The 25,469-nt window shown below is 47.0% G+C and overlaps 1 protein-coding gene across 4 annotated transcripts in view; it reads left to right on the plus strand.

The window, feature by feature from the left end:
* RNF17 (ring finger protein 17) overlaps positions 1-25,469 on the plus strand; it is a 1,464,292-nt gene that overhangs the window by 662,795 nt on the left and 776,028 nt on the right. For all 4 annotated transcript variants that reach the window (XM_063951617.1, XM_063951615.1, XM_063951616.1 and 1 more), the window contains one exon: positions 8,975-9,040. In XM_063951617.1, coding sequence (XP_063807687.1) covers positions 8,975-9,040 — 66 coding nt within the window. The remainder of the gene's footprint in view (positions 1-8,974; positions 9,041-25,469) is intronic.

Raw genomic sequence — 25,469 nt, forward strand, 5'->3', positions numbered from 1 at the left:
AAAATACGGGGGACCCCTACGCTTTTTGTCCCCCGTATCTTTTGCACCAGCACCAGGCGCAGAGCCCGGTGCTGGTTTTAAAAATACGGGGGATCCCATGTCGGTTTCCCCCCCGGATTTTTAGAACCAAGGCCGGCTGGAAGAGCCCGAGGCTGGTTATGTTTAGGAGGGTGGACCCCACACATTTTTTTTCCTGATTTTTAACATTCCATTTAAAAAAATATATATATTTTTAAAAATATATAAATAATACTTGTGCCTCCAAAATAGACAAACCAAGTACCTAATCCCTTCTAATATAAATAGATATGCTATTACCAATTAAAAAAACACACAAAAAAAACATGTTTTTAATTTTTTTTATTAGATTCCGCCAGCAAAGTGTGGCGGATTGAAAATGACGAATTTACTGTCTAAAAGCACTGTTGTCGAATTTACAATCTTCAATTGAATATACTTTTGTCGAATTGCCGCATTTGTACCATTGCAGAAATGTCAAATTTGACAAATGTCGAATTTCAAAAAGTCGAATTTTGAAAGTCCGTTTTTTTGACGAAAAGTACTGAATTGCATTGTCAAATTTTTTTGGGGGGGCGAAAATGTCCCGTTTTTCGACATTTTCGGGAATTCGACCACAATTGCATATATCCCTAACAATCAGCGGTTGTTCTTGTCTCAGGAGAATGTCCTGTAGCTTCAGGACAGAATTCGATGCTTCCTATCTCGTCCGCAAGTGTCAATACATTCGGCAGTGCAAGTGCTAGGTCTCATGGTGTCGGCTTTCGACATGGTGGAGTATGCTCAATTCCACTCTCGCCCTCTGCAGAAGTTATTTCTGACCAAGTGGGACGGCCTGCCTCACCGTATCAGATCTCACATGATCTTGTCTCCGGAGGTCCTCCTGTCACTGAGCTGGTGGCTTCAGGACTAATGATTGAGCAGGGGCTGTCCCTTCTGGATATCCAACTGGGTCCTTCTGACGACGGATGTCAGTCTGAGGTTGGGGCGCGGTGTTGGAACAACATTCTCTTCAGGGTCGGTTGACCAAGGAGGAGTCTCTGATACCGATATATATTTTGGAACTGCGGGCAGTGTTCAATGCGTTGACAATGGCATCTAATACATAAGACATGTTCAAGTACAGTCGGACAACGCCACTACGGTGGCGTACATAAATCATCAAGGCTGGACTCGAAGCTATGAGGGAAGTATCACGAATTCTTCAGTGGGCGGAGCGCCATCTGCCGGCCATATCGGCAGTGTTCATACCAGGCGTCTTGAACTGGGAAGCGGACTATCTCAGTCGTCAGGACGTACACGCCGGAGAGTGGAGCCTTCATTCGGAGGTATTTCAACTCCTCGTGGACACGTGGGGTCTTCCAGATGTGGATATGATGGCGTCTTGACACAATCCTAAGGTTCCGGTCTTCAGAGCAAGGACAAGGGATCCTCAAGCTGCGTTCGTGGATGCTCTGGCAATTCCATGGAACTTTCGGCTACCGTATGTGTTCCCTCCGATGTCACTCCTGCCCAGAGTAATACAGAAGTTCAAACAAGGAGGTAGAAACCTGCTTCTGGTCGCTCCAGCGTGGCCCAAACTGCACTGGTTCTCCGTTTACTGGATGTCTCATGGGACCGTCCCTTTCTACTTCCACAACGACCAGACCTCCTCGTTCAGGGCCCTTGTGTTTACCAGGCTTTGGCTTTTCTTGCTTTGACGGCATGGCTCTTGAAGCTTCCGTCCTGAGGGCCAAGGGTTTTTCTGAGGCGGTCGTTCAAACTATGTTAAAGGCCCGTAAGCCAGCTTTTCTCGGATCTACCATAGGGTCTGGAATGCTTACTTTACTTGGTGTGTGTCTCGCAATCCTGACGTTTTCAAGTGTAGTACGGCCAAACTATTGGCCTTTCTACAACAGGGCTGGGACTTAGGCCTGCGTCTGGCCTCCCTCAAGGTTCAAATCTCTGCCTTGTTGGATTGGTTTCATAGAAAAATTGCTACCCTACCTGATGTCCATACATTCACTCATGGTGTGTTGTGGATTCATCCTCCTCATGTGCCACCTGTGGCCCCTTGGGACTTGTCGGTGGTCTTTGAGCCTTGCAAGAGACTCGGTTTGAGTCTCTTGCCTCTGCTGACCTTAAGTGGCTTTCCCTTAAGCTCCTATTCTTGCTGGCGATTGCTTCAGCTAGAAGGGTCTCGGACTTGGGTGCCTTATCCTGTAAGTCTCCCTATTTGATTTTTCACCGTCAAACGCGGCCAGGTTATTCACCTAAGGTGGTGTCTTCCTTCCACCTTAACCAGGAGATTGTGGTTCCGGCCTTTTATTCTCCTGAGTTGTCCTCCAAAGAGCGGTCTTTGGATGTGGTACGGGCTCTCCGTATCTATGTGAAGAGTACTTCCTCCATTAGGACATCTGATTCTCTTTTTGTATTGTTTGGTTTTCACAAATGTGGCTGGCCTTCTTCCAAGCAGTCTTTGGCCAGATGGATTAGAATGGTGATTGCCCTTGCTTATGTACGGGCTGGTCGTCCGGTTACTGCTACCATTAAAGCCCATTCTACTCGGTCGGTTGGACCTTCTTGGGTGGCCCACCGTGGTGCGACCCTTGAACAATTGTGCAAGGCGGCTACTTGGTCCTCAGGAAACACGTTTATAAGGTTCTATGCCTTCGATACCGCTGTTACCCAGGATGTTTCCTTTGGACGCCGGGTTCTGTTGCCCGCTACAGTGCGTCCCCTCCCATAAGGAACTGCTTTAGGACACGAGCGATTGTTTTCTCTGGTACCTGCTACTGCATTGGGCTGGTTAACGAAACTGAGCTCCTGTGCACGGAGGCAGGGTTATAGAGGAGGCGGCACTACATCGTTGGGAACAGTCAAAAGCTTTGAGCCTGTTGGTGCCTCGGATCAAAATCCTACTCTACACGCCGATGTTAATCCTTGTGGAGCCCAGTGTACCTCGCAGAAAGAGATTTAACAACGGTAAGTTCTTACCATAAATCTCGTTATTCCATTATGGAATAAGACTGTAACATAACAAAATGCGGGAAAAGTGAAGTGCTGTAAATAATTTCTGGATGCACTGTATATGTTTGTGCATTTGAGTCTCTGAATCTGCATACAAAGAGTAACGATGTAGCGTCCACAGCTTTTTTCTATGTCAGAAAGACGCATGATGCTAGTGGAGTTGCACAGGACCTTTCTGCTCACTGGTGCATTGCATCTTCCACTGTGTACCGTATTGAGGCTCAATAAGATGTAAATCTCTCTTCATGATGACTTGATTTGTACCTTTTTTTTCTCTTACTTCCTAGAGGATGCTGGGGACTCCGTAAGGACCATGGGGAATAGACTGGCTCCGCAGGAGACATGGGCACTAAAAAGAACTTTAGATATGGGTGTGCACTGGCTCCCCCCTCTATGCCCCTCCTCCAGACCTCAGTTTGATACTGTGCCCAGAGGAGACTGGGTGCATTACAGGGAGCTCTGCTGAGTTTCCTGAAAGAAATAATTTTTGTTGGGTTTTTTAATTTCAGGGAGCCTGCTGGCAACAGGCTCCCTGCTTCGAGGGACTGAGGAGAGAGAAGCAGACCTTCTTAAATGCTAGGCTCTGCTTAGGCTACTGGACACCATTAGCTCCAGAGGGAGTCGGAACGCAGGTCTCTGCTAGCTGTTCGTCCCGGAGCCGCGTCGCCGTCCTCCTCACAGAGCCGGAAGATAGAAGCCGGGTGAGTATGAGAAGATAAGAAGACTTCAGAGGCGGCAGAAGACTTCAGATCTTCACTGAGGTAATGCGCAGCGGTAACGCTGCGCACCATTGCTCCCACACGAAACACACACGGCAGACACTGTAAGGGTGCAGGGCGCAGGGGGGGCGCCCTGGGCAGCAATTTAAACCTCTGGGACTGGCAAAAAAGTGTATATCTGCACTGTATATTGGAGATCCCCTGCCAGTTTTTAAAAGGAATCAAGCGGGACCGAAGCCTGCTGCTGAGGGGGCGGAGCTTGATCCCTCAGCACTTACCAGCGCCATTTTCTCCACAGCACATCGCTGAGAAGCTGGCTCCCCGGACTCTCCCCTGCTGAACACGGTGACCGAGGGTTTTAAAGAAGGGTGGGGGGGGGGGGGGGCAGCACATAATTTGGCGCAGTGAATATATATATATATATATATATATATATATATATATATATAATATAAGAGCTATCTGGGTATTTTTTCCAGGGTCATTGGCGCTGGATGTGTGCTGGCATACTCTCTGTCTCTCCTAAGGGCCTTGTGGGGGAACTGTCTCCAGATAGAGAATTCCCTGAGTGTGTGGGGTGTCGGTACGCGTGTGTCGGCATGTCTGAAGCGGAAGGCTCTTCTATGGAGGAGGTGGAGCAAATGTGTGTGGTGTCTCCGTCGGCAACGCCGACACCTGACTGGTTGGATATGTGGAATGTTTTAAATGCAAATGTGAATTTATTACACAAAAGGTTGGACAAAGCAGAGTCAAGGGAATGTACAGGGAGTCAAGCCCTGCCTTTCACTATGTCGCAGGGACCTTCTGGGTCTCAAAAGTGCCCACTATCCCAAGTAGTAGACACTGATACCGACACGGATTCTGACTCCAGTGTCGACTACGATGATGCAAAGTTGCAGCCAAAATTGGCTAAAAGTATTCATTATATGATTATTGCAATAAAAGATGTGTTGCATATCACAGATGATCCCTCTGTCCCTGACACGAGGGTGCGCATGTATAAGGAAAAGAAACCTGAGGTAACCTTTCCCCCATCTCATGAGCTGAACGAGTTATTTGAAAAGGCTTGGGAATCTCCAGACAAAAAACTGCAGATTCCCAAAAGGATTCTTATGGCGTATCCTTTCCCGGCTAAGGACAGGCTACGGTGGGAATCCTCCCCAAGGGTGGACAAAGCGTTGACACGCTTATCCAAAAAGGTAGCGCTGCCATCTCAAGATACGGCAACCCTCAAGGATCCTGCTGATCGCAGGCAGGAGACTACCTTGAAGTCAATTTAAACACATACTGGTACCTTACTCAGACCGGCGATAGCGTCGGCTTGGGTTTGTAGCGCTGTAGCAGTGTGGACAGATATCTTATCTGCTGATATAGATATGCTGGATAAGGAAACCATTTTATTGACCCTGGGTCATATTAAAGATGCTGTCCTATATATGAGAGATGCTCAGAGAGACGTTGGCCTACTGGGTTCCAGAGCCAACGCTATGGCGATTTCTGGTAGACGAGCCCTATGGACCCGACAATGGACGGGTGATGCCGACTCGAAGAGGCATATGGAGGTTTTATTTTACAAGGGTGAGGAATTGTTTGGGGAAGGTCTCACGGACCTAGTTTGCACAGCTACGGCAGGTAAATCAGCTTTTTTGCCTTATGTTTCCTCACAGCCTAAGAAAACGCCACATTATCAGATGCAGTCCTTTCGGTCACATAAACCCTAGAGAGTACGGGGATCTTCCTTTCTTGCCAGAGGTAAGGGCAGGGGGAAAAAGCTGCCAACCATAGCTAGTTCCCAGGAGCAGAAGTCCTCCCCGGCCTCTACAAAATCCACCGCATAACGCTAGGGCTCCGCTGAGGGAGTCCGCCCCAGTGGGGGCACGTCTTCAACTTTTCAGCCACGTCTGGGTTCACTCACTGGTGGATCCCTGGGCAATAGAAATTGTTTCCCTGGGTTACAAGCTGGAATTCGAAGAGGTGCCTCCTCGCCGGTTTTTCAAATCGGCCCTACCGGCTTCTCCCCCAGAGAGGGAGATAGTTTTAAATGCAATTCAAAAATTGTGTCTTCAACAAGTGGTGGTCAAAGTTCCCCTGCTTCAGCAGGGGATGGGGTATTGCTCAACCCTGTTTGTAGTCCCGAAATCGGACGGTTCGGTCAGACCCATTTTAAATTTTGAAATCCTTAAACCTATACTTAAAAAGGTTCAAGTTCAAGATGGAATCGCTGAGAGCGGTCATCGCCAGCCTGGAAGGGGGGGATTATATGGTGTCCCTGGACATAAAGGATGCATACCTTCATGTTCCCATATATCCACCTCATCAGGCGTTCCTGAGATTTGCTGTACAGGATTGACATTACCAATTTCAGACGTTGCTATTTTGGCTTTCCACGGCCCCGAGGTTTTTCACCAAGGTAATGGCGGAAATGATGGTGCTCCTGCGCAAGCAGGGTGTGACAATTATCCCATACTTGGACGATCTCCTAATAAAAGCGAGCTAAAGAGAGCAATTGCTGAACAGAGTATCACTTTCCCTGAAGGTGTTGCAACAGCATGGCTGGATTCTTAATATCCCGAAGTCACAGTTGGTTGCTACGACTCGTTTGCCTTTCTTAGGCATGATTCTGGATACAGACCAGAAAAGGGTTTATCTTCTGATGGAAAAGGCCCAAGTACAAATGAATTTGGTCAGGGACCTATTGAAGCCAAAAAGGGTGTCTGTGCATTACTGCACTCGAGTTCTGGGAAAGATGGTGGCGTTTTACGAGGCCATTCCATTCGGCAGGTTCCATGCGAGGACTTTCCAATGGGACCTTCTGGACAAGTGGTCCGAGTCACATCTACAGATTCATCAGATGATCACCCTGTCCCCCAGGGTCAGGGTATCTCTCCTGTGGTGGCTGCAGAGTGCTCACCTTCTAGAGTGTCGCAGATTCGGCATTCAGGACTAGATCCGGGTGACCACGGACGCGAGCCTCCGAGGTTGGGGAGCAGTCACACAGGGAATAAACTTCCAAGGTCTCTGGTCAAGCCAGGAGGCTTGTCTTCACATCAACGTCCTGGAGATGAGGGCCATATACAACGCCCTTCGTCAAGCGGAGAATTTGCTTTGCGAACTACCGGTTTTCATTCAGTCAGACAACATCACCGCAGTGGCTCATGTAAACCGCCAAGGTGGAACAAAGAGCAGAGTGGCAATGGCAGAAGCCACCAGGATTCTTCGCTGGGCGGAAAATCATGTAAGCGCTCTGACAGCAGTGTTCATTCCGGGATTGGACAACTGGGAAGCAGACTTCCTCAGCAGACACGATCTACATCCAGGAGAGTGGGAACTTCATCAGGAAGTCTTCGCAGAGATTGCAAGTCAGTGGGGACTGCCTCAGATAGACACGATGGCGTCACGCCTCAACAAGAAACTAACAAGGTATTGCGCCAGGTCAAGGGACCCTCAGGCGGTGGCAGTAGATGCCCTGGTGACACCGTGGGTGTCCCAGTCGGTCTATGTGTTTCCTCCTCTTCCTCTCATCTCCAAGATATTGAGAATCATAAGAAGAAGAGGAGTACAGACAATTCTCATTGTTCCAGATTGACCGCGAAGGGCCTGGTATCCGGATCTGCAGGAATTGCTCACAGAAGATCCGTGGCCTCTTCCTCTCAGAGAGGAACTGTAACAACAGGGGCCCTGTCTGTTCCAAGACTTTCGCGGCTACGTTTGACGGCATGACGGTTGAACGCCGGATCCTAGCGGAAAAGGTCATTCCGGATGAGGTCATTCCTACTCTGATAAAGGCTTTGAAGGACGTGACGGCAAAAGATTATCTCCGTATATGGCGGAAGTATGTATCTTGGTGTGAGTCAAGGAATGCTCCTCCGGAAGAATTCAGAAGTACAGACTTTTGTGAAGGGAGTGCTGCATATCCAGCCTTCTTTTGTAACTCCAGTGGCACCCTGGGACCTTAACGTGGTGTTGCGGTTCCTTAAGTCTCCACTGGTTTGAACTACTTAAAACAGTGGAATTAAAGTATCTCACTTGGAAAGTGGTCATGTTGTTGGCCTTGGCATCGGCCAGGCGAGTGTCTGAGTTGGCGGCTTTATCTCACAAAAGCCCCTATCTGATTTTCCATGTGGATAGAGCGGAATTGCGGACTCGTCCTCAATTTGTGCCCAAGGTGGTTTTATCTTTTCATAAGAACCAACCTATTGTGGTGCCTGTGGCTACGTGGGACTTGGAGTATTCCGAGTCCCTTGATGTAGTCAGGGCATTGAGAATTTATGTGGCCAGAACGGCTCGGGTTAGGAAAACTGAGGCACTGTTTGTCCTGTATGCAGCCGACAAGGCAGGCGCTCCTGCTTCGAAGCAGACTATTGCTCGCTGGATCTGTTACACGATTCAGCAGGCTCATTCTACGGCTGGATTGCTGTTACCAAATTCTGTAAAGGCCCATTCCACTAGGAAGGTTGGTTCTTCTTGGGCGGCTGCCCGAGGTGTCTCGGCATTGCAGCTGTGCCGAGCTGCTACTTGGTCGGGTTCAAACACCTTTGCAAAGTTCTACAAGTTTGATACCCTGGCTGATGAGGACCTCATGTTTGCTCAATCGGTGCTGCAGAGTCATCCGCACTCTCCCGCCCGTTTTGAAGATTTGGTATAATCCCCATGGTCCTTACGGAGTCCCCAGCATCCTCTAGGACGTAAGAGAAAATAAGATTTTAAACCTACCGGTAAATCTTTTTCTCCTAGTCCGTAGTGGATGCTGGGTGCCCGTCCCAGTGCGGACTACATCTGCAAGACTTGTATATAGTTTTTGCTTACATAAGGGTTATGTTACAGTTTTGATCCGTCTCGGGCTGATGCTGTTTTGTTTCATAATGTTAACTGGTTCGTATATTCCAGGTTATACGGTGTGGCTGGTGTGGGCTGGTATGAATTTTGCCCTTAGATTATCAAAAATCCTTTCCTCGTACTGTCCGTCTGTCTCCTCTGGGCACAGTTTCTCTAACTGAGGTCTGGAGGAGGGGCATAGAGGGAGGAGCCAGTGCACACCCATATCTAAAGTTCTTTTTAGTGCCCATGTCTCCTGCGGAGCCCGTCTATTCCCCATGGTCCTTACGGAGTCCCCAGCATCCTCTACGGACTAGTAGAAAAAGATTTACCGGTAGGTTTAAAATCTAATTTTTTTTGAGGTGGAATTTTCAAAAATAATGAAGTTCTGATTTCTATTCATGTTGTTCCAGATTTGATGGATCTTCATAATAATGCTGCTATTGGTTGCCATAAGAAAAACAGACCTACTCAGAAAGGTAAGATTTACTCTTGCATCAAGCGTACTTTTTATTTTCTCTTATGTCCTAGAAGATACTGGGGTCCACATTAGTACCATGGGGTATAGACGTGTCCACTAGGAGCCTGGGGCACTTTAATCAATTGATAGTGTTCGCTGGCTCCTACCTCTATGCCCCTCCTTCCAGACTCCGTTTAGAAAATGTGCCCGGAGGAACCGGTCACGCTTAGGGTTCTTCCTGGGCGGCTGCCCGGGATGTCTCAGTTTTACAGCTCTGCCAAACAGCTACTTGTTCGGGTTCGATCACGTTTGCGAAGTTCTACAAGTTCGATACTTTGGCCTCTGAGGACCTGAAGTTTGGTCAATGAATTCTGCAGGAGCCTCCGCGCTCTCCCTCCCGTTCTGGGAGCTTGGTACATCCCCATGGTACTAATGTGGACCCCAGTATCCTCTAGGATGTAAGAGAAAATAGGACACAGTCTACTGAGATCCGATCATAACGGCCGAGCTAGCGGGGACACCCGCAATACAGAATAGAAAGGACACACATGGAATTTTTTATAAACACTTTTAACTCTTAATACTGTACACAATGAAGCCCTGCACGGATCTCACTGATATGGCCGGGCTTCATTGTGTTATGTCTGGCATAACACAATGATGGGGGATGGGGGTAGGGGGAGGCAGTGGGGAAGGAGGTAGGGGAAGGATTTGGAAAATACCCTGTTTTCCAATATGAGCGTCCCAGTCCCCTAACAGCATAAAGGAAGGGGGAGGGGGGATTAACCAGCGGAAGTCAGAAACGCTGTCAAAATTATTAATTGTCTATCGGGACCCAAAAAAAGAAATCAATAAATCAATAAATAAAAGTAGTGTGGAGAGATACAAACGAACGTGTTAAAGCAATGGTCCATTGATGTTTATGTGATCTATTAAATTCAATTCAATTAAAATGGGCTTAAAGCTTAATGTCTCCGGTTCTGAGGGTCCAATCGGCTCAGAATTAGGTTAGTATGGAAGGGGAGACAATTAGCTACTGGAGGATACCAATATCAAGTTTCTGTGACCCCTTCAAGGCTCATGGCAAGCGTCGGAACCCATGGTGGGTCTGAATTAACGGGCCCATTATAGTCTATGGGAAAATGGGTACATTTTGCGTACTGATAACTCTGGTTCTGGGTGTCCCAGAGACTCAGTACTGGTATCATACAAAAGAGGAGACTCTTGGCTTTCAGGGCAGTCCAACCACTAGTTTATGAGATACTGCAAAGGGAAGCGGCAAGCAACCGGGTGTCGGGTCCCCTCCAGTTGTTCGCCCAGCTTGCACGGGATGCGAGGTTTCTGGATAGATAAGAAATACTGTACAGAAATGCTAAGCATGGTAATTTGGCATCCAGGATCTCAGATAGGAGCTTTTTTCTCTCTCCATTATACTTAGAAAGATTACAACGGAGAGAGATAAAAGCTCCTCATTAAGTTCCTGGATGCCAAATCACCGTCCTTATTATCTCTGTACCAACTTGTAACATAGAGTGGCATGTTTAATCTTTCTATGTATAATGAAGATAGATAAAAGCTCCTCCCTAAGTTCCTGGATGCCAAATCACTATACTTAGTATCTCTGTACAGTATGTTCTATTAGGGTACTATTTAGCTGTTCGTGCTAATTAGTACTCTAATAGAAAATACTGTATAGATACAATAAGGACAGTGATTTGGTATCAAGGAACTTAGGGAGGAGCTTTTATCTCTCTCCATTACACAGCCTCCCTCTACCCCCATCCCCTTTTGCACTGCCACCCCCTACCCTAATCCCCCATCATTGTGTTTTGCCAGACATAACACAATGAAGCCCGGCCATATCAGTGAGATCCGTGGAGGGCTTCATTGTGTATAGTATTAAATGAGTTAAAAGTGTTAAAAAAAAAAAAATAATCCCTGTGTTTCCTTTCTATTCTGTATTGCGGGTGTCCCCGTTAGCTCGGCCGTTATTATCGGATCTGCTATGGACTCCTGCGTTCTCAGGAGACTGTGTCCGCCGCTATCTTAATAAAGACCTCGGAGATAAAAATTTTTACACAGGATTTATCAACATACATTTATATAATTAGAGATGTATTTCATTATATATGCATTTAGGACGTGACACAATGTCCACCTATGCGCATTTCTCTCCGTTATAGGGCTTCCTCAGGGCTATAGTCATTGGTGTTGGTTTATGCCTTAGGGGACTCGGACGCACATACTATATTTGAAAAGCACAGTATTTTCACCTGCCTCCCCCTACCCCCATCGCCCTTCCCTCCTGGGAGCCTGCACAGTACATGCAGTAGACAGGTCAGGTTAAAAGACATGTGCAACAGTATTCTGTATATGAAAATCTCATAGAGAACTGCAGTCACGTTGATACTGTAGTTGTGTAAATGGTGCAGTAGCAGTGATCCCTTCTCATTAAGTACAACACAGATTTTCACAACACAGATTCTCTAACGCCGACGATCTACAGTACTGCGTTGCTCGAACAGTTTGTTGCGTCAGAATACACTAATTGATATTTACTGGTATGTCTATAGGTGCTCATTACCGCTGTGTATTTTAGATAGCTAATGAGTCACTCCTGTAGATTTAGCCCGATTTGTGTGAAACCTGTGTGCACCCTTCCTTTGAATGGATTACACAGAAAAAAACTCATAATAACAAAGTGAATGTCACGGGAACACGCACAAAAAAAAGATTGGCACTTTGGGAATCGAACCCGGGACTCCCAGCGTGGCAGATGGGAGCCTTCATCGCTAACCCACAACACTGCATGGAAAATTCACAAGTTCATGTGTAAAAGTACTGCAAAGAGCAATTCCTTCCCATTGCTGTTTGTTTATGCTGTTAGGGGACTCAGACACTCATTTCTGCACTATACATATTGTAAAGGCAATGAGCTACATTATTCCTTTCACACATTAATTGCGTCTGCATATACAACTGTTTTAAAAAGTTAATTTGCGTCTATAAATTATACAACCAGTGATTTGGCATACAGGAACTTTGGGAGGAGCTTTTATCTCTCCATTATACATAAAAAGATTACTCTTGCTACTGTATGTTGCAAGCTGTTCGTGCTAATTAGTACACTAATAGAACATACTGTGCAGAGATACTAAGGATGGTGATTTGGCATCCAGGATCTTAGGGGGAGATTTTATCTCTCTCCGTTATACTTAGAAAGATTACAATGGAGAGATAAAAACGCTCCTCCCTAAGTTTCTGGATGCCAAATCACGGTCGTTAGTATTTCTGTACAGTATATTCTATTAGTGTACTAATTAGCACGAACAGCTTGTAATGTACAGCAGCAAGATTAATCTTTCTATGTATAACAGATAGAGCTAAAAAAAAAACCTAAGTTCCTGGATGCCAAATCACTGTCCTTAGTATCTGTGTACATTATGTTCTATCAGGGTACTAATTATCTGTTCGTGCTAATTAGTACTCTTATAGAAAATACTGTACAGAGATAATAAGGACGGTGATTTGGCATCCATGAACTTAGGGGGGAGCTTTTATCTCTCTACATTACACTTATGTTACAATGGAGAGAGATAAAAGCTCCTCTTTAAGTTCCTGGATGCCAAATCACCGTCCATAGTATCTCTGTACAGTATTTTCTATTAGGGTACTTATTAGCACGAACAACTTTTTAGTACCCTAATAGAACATACTGTACAGAGATACTAATTACAGTGATTTGGCATCCAGGAACTTAGGGAGGAGCTTTTACCTCTCTCCATTATACATAGAAAGATTAAACTTGCCACTCTACGTTACAAATTGTTCGTGCTAATTAATACACTAGTAGTGTACTAATTAGCACGAACAGCTTGTAACGTAGAGTGGCAAGTTTAATCTTTCTATATATAATGCAAAGAGATTAAAGCTCCTCATAAGTTCCTGGATGCCAAATCACTGTCCTTAGTATCTTTGTGCAGTATGTTCTTTTAGGGTACTAATTAGCTGTTCGTGCTAATTAGTACACTAATAGAGCATACTTTACAGAGATACTAAGGTCTGTGATTTGTCATCCAGGAACTTAGGGGTAGCTTTTATCTCTCTCTGCTATACTTAGAAAGATTACAATTGAGACAGATAAAAGCTCCTCCCTAAGTTCCTGGATGCAAAATCACTGTCCTTCGTATCTCTGTACAATATGTTCTATTAGTGTACTAATTAGCACGAACAGCTAATAACGTACAACACAGATTCTCTAACGCCGACGTTCTACATTACTGTGTTGCTCGAACAGTTAGTTGCGTCAGAATACACTAATTTCTCTTACGTCCTAGAGGATTCTGTGATCCATTTTAGTACCATGGGGTATAGACGGTTCCGCAGGAGCCTTCGGCACTTTAAGACTTTTCAACAGTGTGAACTGGCTCCTCCTCCTATGCCCCTCCTCCAGACCTCAGTTTAGAAAATGTGCCCGGGAGTTTGGCTGCACATCAGTGAAGCTCTACTGACTTTTGCTGCACATCAGTGAAGCTCTACTGAGTTTTGCTGAAAAAGACTGTGTTAGGTTTTTTATTTTACAGGGAAACTGCTGGCAACAGTTTCCCTTCTACGTGGGACTTAGGGGGGAAGTAGGAACCAACTTCTCAGTTAGTTTAATGGTTCTGCTTCCGCTGACAGGACACCATTAGCTCCTGAAGGATATTGAACACAGCCCTTGCCTGGCTGCTGCTCACTCCCACAGCACTGCCGCCACCCCAAACAGAGCCAGAAGTCAGAAGGCTGGTGAGTATTAACCGGAGACCTGCAGAGAGGGGCCCTCCGGTCATCATGGCGGCATAAAGGTACCAGCGCAGCGCGGGATGCTGCGCAGCAACATGTCTCTCAGCACAGGGTGCAGGGCGCGTACGCTCTGGGGGACATGATAAATCCTTACTCTCACTGGCAAAAGTACATACATGTGAACCGCTGATGTACAGTATAATTTTTACTGTGGCTGAACCGCGCCATTACAGGGGGTGGAGCTTCACCTCAGAATTGCTTGTAACACCAATTTGGCGCCATTTTCTCCACAGATACACCGGAGCACTAATCCTACAGGCTGCTTCTCCTCACACATCGCTGATACAAGTACCAGGGTGTTATAGAAGGGGAAGGGAGCACATAATTTATTGAAGTCTACGGGCTTCACATTGGATATAAAGCGCTATTTTGGTATATATGTATATTCATTGTATGTAATATATATAGGGCGCGTGGTGTGGACTGGCAATTCCCTCTGGGTCCCTCTGACAGACATTAGTGTAGGTCTGTCCCCATTAGCTCCCGTGTGTGTGAATGGTGTGACTGTACACGCGTGTACCATGTCTAGAGAAAGTAGTTCCCCAGAGGAACCCATTTTGGAGGCACAAGAGTGTTCTGAGCCTGTGTGGGTGAGAAAGCTGCAGAGTAATATAGCTAAACTAGCAAGGAAATTCTGAGTCTGAAGAACAGAAGAAGCATTTGAGACAGTCTGTGGAAGATGCTTTATTTGCTGATTTACCTACAACATCCACTCGGGACCCCTCCAGTTCCCAGAAAAGGTTCCTGGCCCAAATTATGCAAAGGGACACTAACACAGATTCCGACACTGATGTCGACACTGGGGATTTGAGGGGGGTAGATCCCAAACTGGCTAAGAGCATTCAATGTATGATAGTCGCTATAAAAGAGGTGTTGGAATTTCCTGACACAACACCTCCACCTGAGGAAAAAGATTATTTTAAATTAAATAAAAAAACAGGTGGTGACTTTTCCTCTGTCTAAGGACTTAAATACCTTTTTTGAAGAATCCTGGGCTAACCCGGAAATGAAATTTGCTATCCCTAAAAGGTTGCAGGTAGCATACCCTTTCCCTGAAGAGGATAGGCGTAAGTGGGAGTAACCCCCAATGATAGACACCTCAGTCTCTAGGTTGTCACAGAACCTGCTGACTGCAAATTAGAGACGACTTTAAAGTCCATCTATATTGCTACGGGTACTTTATTCAGGCCCACAATTGCTTCTGCGTGGGTAGGTAACGCAGTTGAAAAGTGGGCAGATAACTTGATTGTTAATATTGACACGGTTGATAAAGATGACATGCTACAAATTCTAGGTCAAATCATAGACTCTGCAGGTTACTTGGTTGAGGCTATGAAGGACGTAGTCTTACTGGGCTCACGGGCCTCTGCTATGGCGATTTCAGCCCGCAGGGCGCTCTGGATCCGTCAATGGAATGCTGACGCAGAATCCAAAAGAAATATTGATGCGCTCCCTTACAATGTCCTCTTTGGAGAGAAAATAGATACCATGATATCAGCATTTCTGCTGTCGGCAGCTGCACCAGCTAAAAATGTATATGATTCTCATACTATCCAGTCCTTTCGGCCCAACAAGTACAAAAAGGCTAAAACTACCCCTTTTTTCACAGGAAAGGGGAGAGGAAAATGGTAGAAAACCTACAACACCCTCATGCTCCCAGGAGCAGAAGTCAGCAACTACTTCTGCAAAAGCCACAGCATGACGCTGCGGGAGTGCTATCGGGTGGGGGCACATCTACTATTTTTCAGCCTGGTCTGGCTTCGCTCAGACCTGGATCCTTGGATTTTACAGATAATATCCCAAGGTTACAAGTTGGAATTTCAAGACCTTCCCCCATGCCGATTTTTCAAATCAGCCTTGCCAGTTTCTGCTCAAGACAGCACAAATGTCCTGAACGCAATACACAAATTATGTCAAGACAAAGTAATTGTCTTGGTTCCTGCCGAACAAAGGAACCAAGGCTTTTATTCAAGCCTGTTTGTGGTACCGAAGCCGGATGGCTCGGTCAGACCGATTTTAAACCTAAAATCTCTGAATCTTTATTTGAAAAGATTCAAATTCAAGATGGAATCCTTGAGAGCTGTGATTTCCAGCTTGGAAGAAAATGAATTCCTGGTGTCAGTGGACATCAAGGATGCTTACTTGCATGTCCCCATTTACCGCCACATCAAGCATGCCTGAGGTTTGCGGTTCAGGATTGCCACTACTAATTCCAGACATTACCGTTCGGGCTCTCCACGGCTCCGAGAATATTCACCATGGTGATGGCGGAGATGATGGTTCTCCTTCGCAAACAAGGAGTCAACATAATTCCATACTTGGACGTTCTCCTCATAAAAGCGAGATACAGGGACAAGCTACTCCAGAACATAGCATTATCCCTGAAGGTTCTTCAACAGCACGGTTGGATCATCAACATTCCAAAATCCCAGTTGGAACCGACAATGAGATTATCATTTTTAGGAATGATACTGGACACCGAGGTACAGAGAATATTTCTACAGGTGGAAAAGGTTCAGGAGATCCAGAGCATGGTCAAACAACTTTTGAGACCAAGAACAGAATCAATTCATCGGTGCATTCGCCTGTTGGGGAAAATGGTAGCGTCTTACGAGGCGCTACAATATGGCCAATTCCATGCCAGGATCTTCCAGTGGGACCTACTGGACAGGTGGTCAGGGTCGCATCTCCACATGCATCAAAGGATAATCTTGTCAGCAAAAGCCAGAATTTCGCTCCTGTGGTGGCTACAAATTTCTCTCCTCCTGGAGGGACGCAGGTTCGGGATTCAGGCCTGGATCCTGGTGACCATAGATGCAAGTCTCCAAGGATGGGGAGCAGTCACGCAAGGAGAAAGCTTCCAAGGAAGATGGTCAAATCAAGAAACTCTCCTTCACATAAACATTCTGGAGTTGAGAGCTGTGTACAACAGCCTTCATCAAGCGGCACACCTTCTTCAAGGTCGTCCCATACAGATCCAGTCAGACAATGTAACGGCAGTAGCTTACATAAACCGTCAATGTGGAACAAAAATCAGTGTGGCAATGGCAGAGGTGACAAAGATACTCTTCTGGGCAGAAAGACATGCAAAAGATCTCCATCCAGGAGAATGGGGCCTCCACCTAGAGGTCTTTGCGGAGGTAACAAGTCGTTGGGGCGTTCCTCAAGTGGACATGATGGCATCTCATCTCAACAAGAAGCTTCCGACATTTTGTTCCTGGTCGAGAGACTCACAAGCAATAGCAGTGGATGCACTGGTGACCCAGTGGGTGTTTCAGTCGGTGTATCTGTTCCCTCCACTTCCACTGATTCCAAAGGTTCTTAAGATCATCAGAAGAACAAGAGTTTGAGCAATTCTCATTGCTCCAGACTGGACAAGGAGGGCCTGGTATCCAGATCTTCAAGAGTTATTACTGGAAGATCCTCTGCCTCTTTTTCTTTGCGAGGACCTGCTTCAGCAGGGGCCGTTAGTTTATCAGGACTTATCGCGGCTGCGTTTGACGGCATAGCTGTTGAGCACCAGATCCCAATGAAGTCATTCCCACACTTATTCTGGCCAGGAAAGGGATAACGTCCAAACATTACCATCGTATTTGGAGAAAATATGTATCTTGGTGTGAATCCAAGAAGTCTCCTGCGGTGGAGTTTCAATTAGGACGTCTTCTCCTATTTCTACAGGCGGGTGTGGATGCTGGATTGAGATTAGGATCTATCAAGGTTCAGATTTCGACCTTGTCAGTTTTCTTTCAAAAACAATTGGTTTCTCTTCCTGAGGTCCAGACGTTCGTGAAAGGGGTTCTGCGCATCCAACCTCCCTTTGTGCCTCCTGCGGCGCCATGGGATCTTAATGTGGTGCTGCAGTTCCTTAAATCGGACTGGTTTGAGCCTCTACAAGACGTAGAGTTGAAGTTTCTCACTTGAAAAGTGGTCATGCGATTGGCCTCGGCCTCAGGCAGACAGGTGTCTGAGTTAAAAGCTCGCTCACACAAGAGTCCTTCATATTTCATGAAGATAGGGCTGAACTGAGAATACGTTAGCACTTTCTTCCGAAGGTTGTGTCTTCTTTTCATATCAACCAACCAGTGGTGGCTTCTGACACCCCAGCCGTCTCAAAATCCTTGGATGTCGTCAGAGCGTTGAGGATTTGTGTTGCAAGAACGGCTAGGATAAGGAAAACAGAATCTATGTTTGTCCTCTATGACCCCAACAAGATTGGGGGTCCTGCTTCTAAGCAGACTATTGCGCGCTGGATCAGGGGTACCATTCATCACGCTCATTCCACGGCAGCATTGCCGTTACCGACTTCGGTAAAAGCCCACTCAACAAGGAAGGTGGGTTCGTCCTGGGCGGCTGCCCGGGGTTTCGCGGCTTTACAAATCTGCCGAGCAGCTACTTGGTCAGGTGCAAACACGTTTGCTAAGTTTTATAAGTTTGACACCTTGGCTGCTGACGACTTAAGATTTGTTCAGTCAGTTCTGCAGGAACATTAGCACTTTCCCGCCCGTACTGGGAGCTTTGGTACATCCCCATGGTACTAAAATGGACCCCAGCATCATCTAGGACGTAAGAGAAAATAGGATTTTAATTACCTGCCGGTAAATCCTTTTCTCGTAGTCCGTAGAGGATGCTGGGCGCACGCCCAGTGCTCATTTTTCCTGCTGATTCCGTTTATCTTGTTGCACACATGTGTTCAGTTGTTAACAGCTGTTGCTGTTGCTTTATACATGCTGGTTGGCATGACTTACGTTAAAGGCCATGTTAGCCGACATGTTTATGGATGGTGTGAGCTGGTGTGAATCTCGCCACATGTTTAATAGTAATTCCTCTCTCGAGAATGTCCGTCTCCTAGAGCACAGTTCCTATACTGAGGTCTGGAGGAGGGGCATAGAGGGAGGTGCCAGTTCACACTGTTGAAAAGTCTTAAAAGTGCCGAAGGCTCCTGCGGAACCGTCTATATCCCATGGTACTAAAATGGACCCCAGCATACTCTACGGACTTAGAGAAAAGGATTTACCGGCAGGTAATTAAAATCCTATTTTTTTTATTTTATTTTTTTTCTCTGTCCGTCTGACCATTGGTCACCATCTGTGTGTACACTATGCAGTAGAGGACTGTATATTAACATTACAGTCGTCACTGACCATTTATAAAATTCATATAACGAGCACTGTAAAAAGTTATGAAAAAATTTATGAAAACAGTGGCATCTGTAGAAAAAAGACTTTTTTCTACAGGTGCCACTGTTTTCATAAATTTTTTTCATAACTTTTTACAGCGCTCGTTATATGAATTTTATAAATGGTCAGTGTCTACTGTAATGTTTACAGCTCCTTTTGGAGAATTTAAGCTCAGTCCATTCCGATTCACAAAATGTGAAAGTTCTAACTGACTACTAACCGGTACCATGCAGGAGTCCAAGAGGTGGTATGTTGAACTCTTCTCTCCCGCACCGCTGCGTCCAGCGGTAAGGGATCGCGGCTAGCTGTTAGGTCACGGCTCGATGACGTCACACTGCGGCTCGGCGTCAGGGAGTTCGGGCCGGTCAGATGGTATACTGTAGCTCTGTGCCTCCAACGCGTTTCGTGCGTCACCGCGCACTTAATCATGGATGGCAATGGTATTTCTCTGACGTCCTAGTGGATGCTGGGGAATTAGGACTACCTGGTGTGCACTGGCTCCTCCCTCTATGCCCCTCCTCCAGACCTCAGTTAGAATCTGTGCCCGGCTCGAGCTGGATGCACACTAGGGGCTCTCCTGAGCTTCTAGAAAAGGAAGTATATTTAGTTTTTTTATTTTCAGTGAGATCTGCTGGCAACAGACTCACTGCTACGAGGGACTTAGGGGAGAGAATCGAACCTACCTGCTTGCAGCTAGCTTGGGCTTCTAGGCTACTGGACACCATTAGCTCCAGAGGGATCGAACACAGGCCCAGCCACGGTCGTCCGGTCCCGGAGCCACGCCGCCGTCCCCCTTGCAGAGCCAGAAGCAAGAAGAACGTCCAGGAAATCGGCGGCTGAAGACACCGGTCTTCATTAAGGTAGCGCACAGCACTGCAGCTGTGCGCCATTGCTCCCCATGCACACCTCACACTCCGGTCACTGATGGGTGCAGGGCGCTGGGGGGGGGGGGGGGCGCGGCGCCCTGGGCTGCGATAAGATTACCTTACATTGGCAAAAAATACACATAATATAGTCAAACAACCAATACTGAATCTAGCGCTCTGTCACTCCAATCAATATGCTGCCAGTAACATAGGGCTACTCACCCCTATTAGATTAAAAAAATCAAACAAGCAACAAAAAAACTAGTGTTACAGCGCATATGGATTAGAATTTCTAAGGGTCTTTTTATTAAAAAACATATATATATATAAAATATGCAATTTATACCACCGGCCGGTCAATATACCTTTACAATGATTACTTCACATATGAACTGGATGTAACAAATATTATAACAAGTTACTCTATATCCACTTAGAATTTCTTAACAACACCTATTGTATTGGTTAAAATGTAACTTATCCAATATTTACTGAGGCTGAATAATACACACAATGTTCTTTTCTGTGGGGCTATATAACAGTCACTTTGGTAAAAAAATTATGAAATAAAGTTATTCCTCACATAGAATGCGGGTATATGCGCTGTCCCATTTGTATAGCCACAGCCTGTTAATAATGTGAGCCAATGCTCCCTCTAAAAGCGTGTCTGGCCAGACATTTATGCAGTGCGGTCTCACCACTCCTGTGTATGGATTATTTCACCCAGAATGTCCTCCCCGGCTGCTGGTGCTTTCAACCTTTATCGTGCAGTCATCTCTGGGGGATCATAAGAAAAGGTGAAGAATTCCAACTACAACCTGCTGGAGCGTTCGTGTTGGTTATCGAGACCTCCGGATAGTGGTATGTATAGCAATTTAGATGAGTAATTGACGCGTTTCCCCTCCTCTCTCCGGGCTCAGCGGCTTCATCAGAAGCCGCTGAGCCCGGAGGGAGGCGGGGAAACGCGTCAATTACTCATCTAAAAAGCACCAGCAGCCGAGGAGGACATTCCCTGTGTGTGTGCGGAGTGTCGGTACGACTGTGTCGACATGTTTGATGAGGAGGCTTATGTGGAGGCGGAGCAGGTGCCGATAAATGTGATGTCATCCCCTGCGGGGTCGACACCTGAGTGGATGGATATGTGGAAGGAATTACGTGACAGTGTCAACTCCTTACATAAGAGGTTTGATGACATAGCAGATGTGGGACAGCCGGCTTCTCAGTCCGTGCCTGACCAGGCGTCTCAAAAGCCATCAGGGGCTCAAAAACGCCCGCTACCTCAGATGGCAGACACAGATGTCGACACGGATACTGACTCCAGTGTCAACGACGATGAGACTAGTGTACATTCCAATAGAGCCATCCGTTACATGATTACGGCAATGAAAAATGTGTTGCACATTTCTGACATAACCCTGGTACCACAAAAAAGGGTGGTTTTTCCCCCTTCTGAAGAGTTAAATGAAGTGTGTGATGAAGCGTGGGTTTCCCCCGATAAGAAACTGGTAATTTCCAAAAAGTTACTAAGGGCGTACCCTTTCCCGCCAGAGGATAGGATACGTTGGGAGACATCCCCTAGGGTGGATAAAGCGCTCACACGCTTGTCAAAGAAGGTGGCACTACCGTCTCCGGATACGGGCGCCCTAAAGGAGCCTGCGGATAGAAAGCAGGAGGCTATCCTGAAGTCTGTATATACACACTCAGGTATTATACTGAGACCGGCTATTGCTTCAGCATGGATGTGCAGTGCTGCAGCTGCGTGGTCAGATTCCCTGTCTGATAACATTGATACCCTTGACAGGGACACTATATTGCTAACTGTAGAGCATATTAAAGACGTAGTCTTATACATGAGAGATGCACAGAGGGATATTTGCCAACTGGCATCTAGAATAAATGCAATGTCCATTTCTGCCAGGAGAGTATTATGGACTCGGCAGTGGACAGGTGATGCGGATTCTAAATGGCACATGGAGGTTTTGCCTTACAAGGGTGAGGAATTGTTTGGGGATGGTCTCTCGGACCTCGTTTCCACAGCGACGGCTGGGAATTCGACATTTTTACCCCATGTTCCCTCACAGCCAAAGAAAGCACCGTATTATCAGGTACAGTCCTTTCGGCCCCAGAAAGGCAAGCGGGTTAAAGGCGCGTCCTTTCTGCCCAGAGGCAGAGGTAGGGGGAAAAAGCTGCACCAAACAGCAAGTTCCCAGGAACAAAGTCCTCTCCCGCTTCCTCTAAGTCCACCGCATGACGCTGGGGCTCCACAGGTGGAACCAGGTGCGGTGGGGGCCCGTCAGCGACCAGTGGGTTCGCTCACGGGTGGATCCCTGGATTCTACAAGTGGTATCTCAGGGGTACAAGCTGGAGGCGATTCACAAGCTGTACTCCCAGCAGGTGATAACCAAAGTACCCCTCCTTCAACAGGGATGGGGTTACTATTCCACAATGTTTGTGGTACCAAAACCGGACGGTTCGGTGAGACCCATTTTAAATTTGAAATCCTTGGACACTTATATAAGAAGGTTCAAGTTCAAAATGGAATCGCTCAGGGCGGTTATTGCATGCCTGGACGAAGGGGATTACATGGTATCACTGGACATCAAGGATGCTTACCTGCATGTCCCCATTTACCCTCCTCACCAGGAGTACCTCAGATTTGTGGTACAGGACTGTCATTACCAATTCCAGACGTTGCCGTTTGGTCTGTCCACGGCACAGAGGGTATTTACCAAGGTAATGGCCGAAATGATGATACTCCTTCGAAAAAAGGGAGTTATAATTATCCCGTACTTGGACGATCTCCTTATAAAGGTGAGGTCCAGGGAACAGTTGTTAATCGGAGTAGCACTAGCTCGGGAAGTGCTACAACAGCACGGCTGGATCCTGAATATTCCAAAGTCGCAGCTGGTTCCTACAACGCGTCTACTGTTCCTGGGGATGGTTCTGGACACAGAACAGAAAAAGGTGTTTCTCCCGGAGGAGAAGGCCAAGGAGTTGTCATCTCTAGTCAGAGACCTCCTAAAACCAATACAGGTGTCGGTGCACCACTGCACGCGAGTCCTGGGAAAGATGGTAGCTTCTTACGAAGAAATTCCATTCGGAAGGTTCCATGCAAGGATCTTTCAGTGGGATCTGTTGGACAAGTGGTCCGGATCGCATCTTCGGATGCATCGGCTGATATCCCTGTCTCCAAGGACCAGGGTGTCGCTGTTGTGGTGGCTGCAGAGTATTCATCTTCTAGAGGGCCGCAGATTCGGCATACAGGACTGGGTCCTGGTGACCACGGATGCCAGCCTTCGAGGTTGGGGGGCAGTCACACAGGGAAGAAACTTCCAAGGACTTTGGACGAGTCAGGAGACTTCCCTACACATAAATATTCTGGAACTATGGGCCATTTACAATGCCCTAAGTCAGGCAAGACCCCTGCTTCAACACCAGCCGGTGCTGATCCAGTCAGACAACATCACGGCGGTCGCCCATGTAAACCGTCAGGCGGCACAAGAAGCAGGATGGCGATGGCAGAAGCCACAAGGATTCTCCGATGGGCGGAAAATCATGTGTTAGCACTGTCAGCAGTGTTCATTCCGGGAGTGGACAACTGGGAAGCAGACTTCCTCAGCAGGCACGACCTCCACCTGGGAGCGTGGGGACTTCATCCAGAAGTGTTCCAAATGATTGTACACCGTTGCGAAAGGCCACAGGTGGACATGATGGCGTCCCGCCTCAACAAAAAGCTAAAAAGATATTGTGCCAGGTCAGGGGACCCTCAGGCGATAGCTGTGGACGCTCTAGTGACACCGTGGGTGTACCAGCCGGTTTATGTGTTCCCTCCTCTGCCTCTCATACCCAAGGTACTGAGAATAATAAGGAGGAGAGGAGTAAGAACTATACTTGTGGTTCCGGATTGGCCAAGAAGAGCTTGGTACCCAGAACTTCAAGAAATGATCTCAGAGGACCCATGGCCTCTGCCGCTCAGACAGGACCTGCTGCAGCAGGGGCCCTGTCTGTTCCAAGACTTACCGCGGCTGTGTTTGACGGCATGGCGGTTGAACACCGGATCCTAAAAGAAAAGGGCATTCCGGAGGAAGTCATTCCTACGCTGAATAAAGCTAGGAAAGATGTGACCGTAAGACATTATCACCGCATTTGGCGAAAATATGTTGCTTGGTGTGAGGCCAGGAAGGCCCCAACGGAGGAATTTCAGCTCGGTCGATTTCTGCACTTCCTACAGTCAGGAGTGACTATGGGCCTAAAATTGGGTTCCATTAAGGTCCAGATCTCGGCTCTGTCGATTTTCTTCCAAAAAGAACTGGCTTCACTGCCTGAAGTTCAGACTTTTGTTAAAGGAGTGCTGCATATTCAGCCCCCTTTTGTGCCTCCAGTGGCACCGTGGGATCTCAACGTGGTGTTGGATTTCCTAAAGTCGCATTGGTTTGAGCCACTTAAAACCGTGGAGCTAAAATACCTCACGTGGAAAGTGGTCATGCTGTTGGCCTTGGCGTCGGCCAGGCGTGTATCAGAATTGGCGGCTCTGTCATGTAAAAGCCCTTATCTGATTTTTCATATGGATATGGCGGAATTGCGGACTCGTTCCCAATTCCTTCCTAAGGTGGTATCAGCTTTTCATGTGAACCAACCTATTGTGGTGCCTGCGGCTATGTGGGACTTGGAGGACTCCCAAGTTACTGGACGTAGTCAGGGCCCTGAAAATAGATGTTTCCAGGACGGCTGGAGTCAGGAAAACTGACTCGCTATTTATCCTGTATGCACCCAACAAGCTGGGTGCTCCTGCTTCTAAGCAGACTATTGCTCGCTGGATCTGTAGCACGATTCAACTTGCACATTCTGCAGCTGGACTGCCGCACCCTAAATCTGTGAAAGCCCATTCCACGAGGAAAGTGGGCTCTTCTTGGGCGGCTGCCCGAGGGGTCTCGGCTTTACAACTTTGCCGAGCTGTTACTTGGTCGGGTTCAAACAATTTTGAAAAAGTCTGCAAGTTTGATACCCTGGCTGAGGAGAACCTTGAGATTGCTCATTCGGTGCTGCAGAGTCACCCGCACTCTCCCGCCCGTTTGGGAGCTTTGGTATAATCCCCATGGTCCTTACGGAGTTCCCAGCATCCACTAGGACGTCAGAGAAAATACTATTTTACTCACCGGTAAATCTATTTCTCGTAGTCCGTAGTGGATGCTGGGCGCCCATCCCAAGTGCGGATTGTCTGCAATACTTGTATATAGTTATTGCCTAACTAAAGGGTTATTGTTATGAGCCATCTGTTAGTGAGGCTCAGTTATATTTCATACTGTTAACTGGGTATAATATCACGAGTTATACGGTGTGATTGGTGTGGCTGGTATGAGTCTTACCCGGGATTCAAAATCCTTCCTTATTGTGTCAGCTCTTCCGGCCACAGTATCCTAACTGAGGTCTGGAGGAGGGTCATAGTGGGAGGAGCCAGTGCACACCAGGTAGTCCTAAAGCTTTCTTTAGTTGTGCCCAGTCTCCTGCGGAGCCGCTATTCCCCATGGTCCTTACGGAGTTCCCAGCATCCACTACGGTCTAC

This window comes from Pseudophryne corroboree, chromosome 2 (assembly GCF_028390025.1).
Source record: "Pseudophryne corroboree isolate aPseCor3 chromosome 2, aPseCor3.hap2, whole genome shotgun sequence".
NCBI lineage: Eukaryota > Metazoa > Chordata > Amphibia > Anura > Myobatrachidae > Pseudophryne > Pseudophryne corroboree.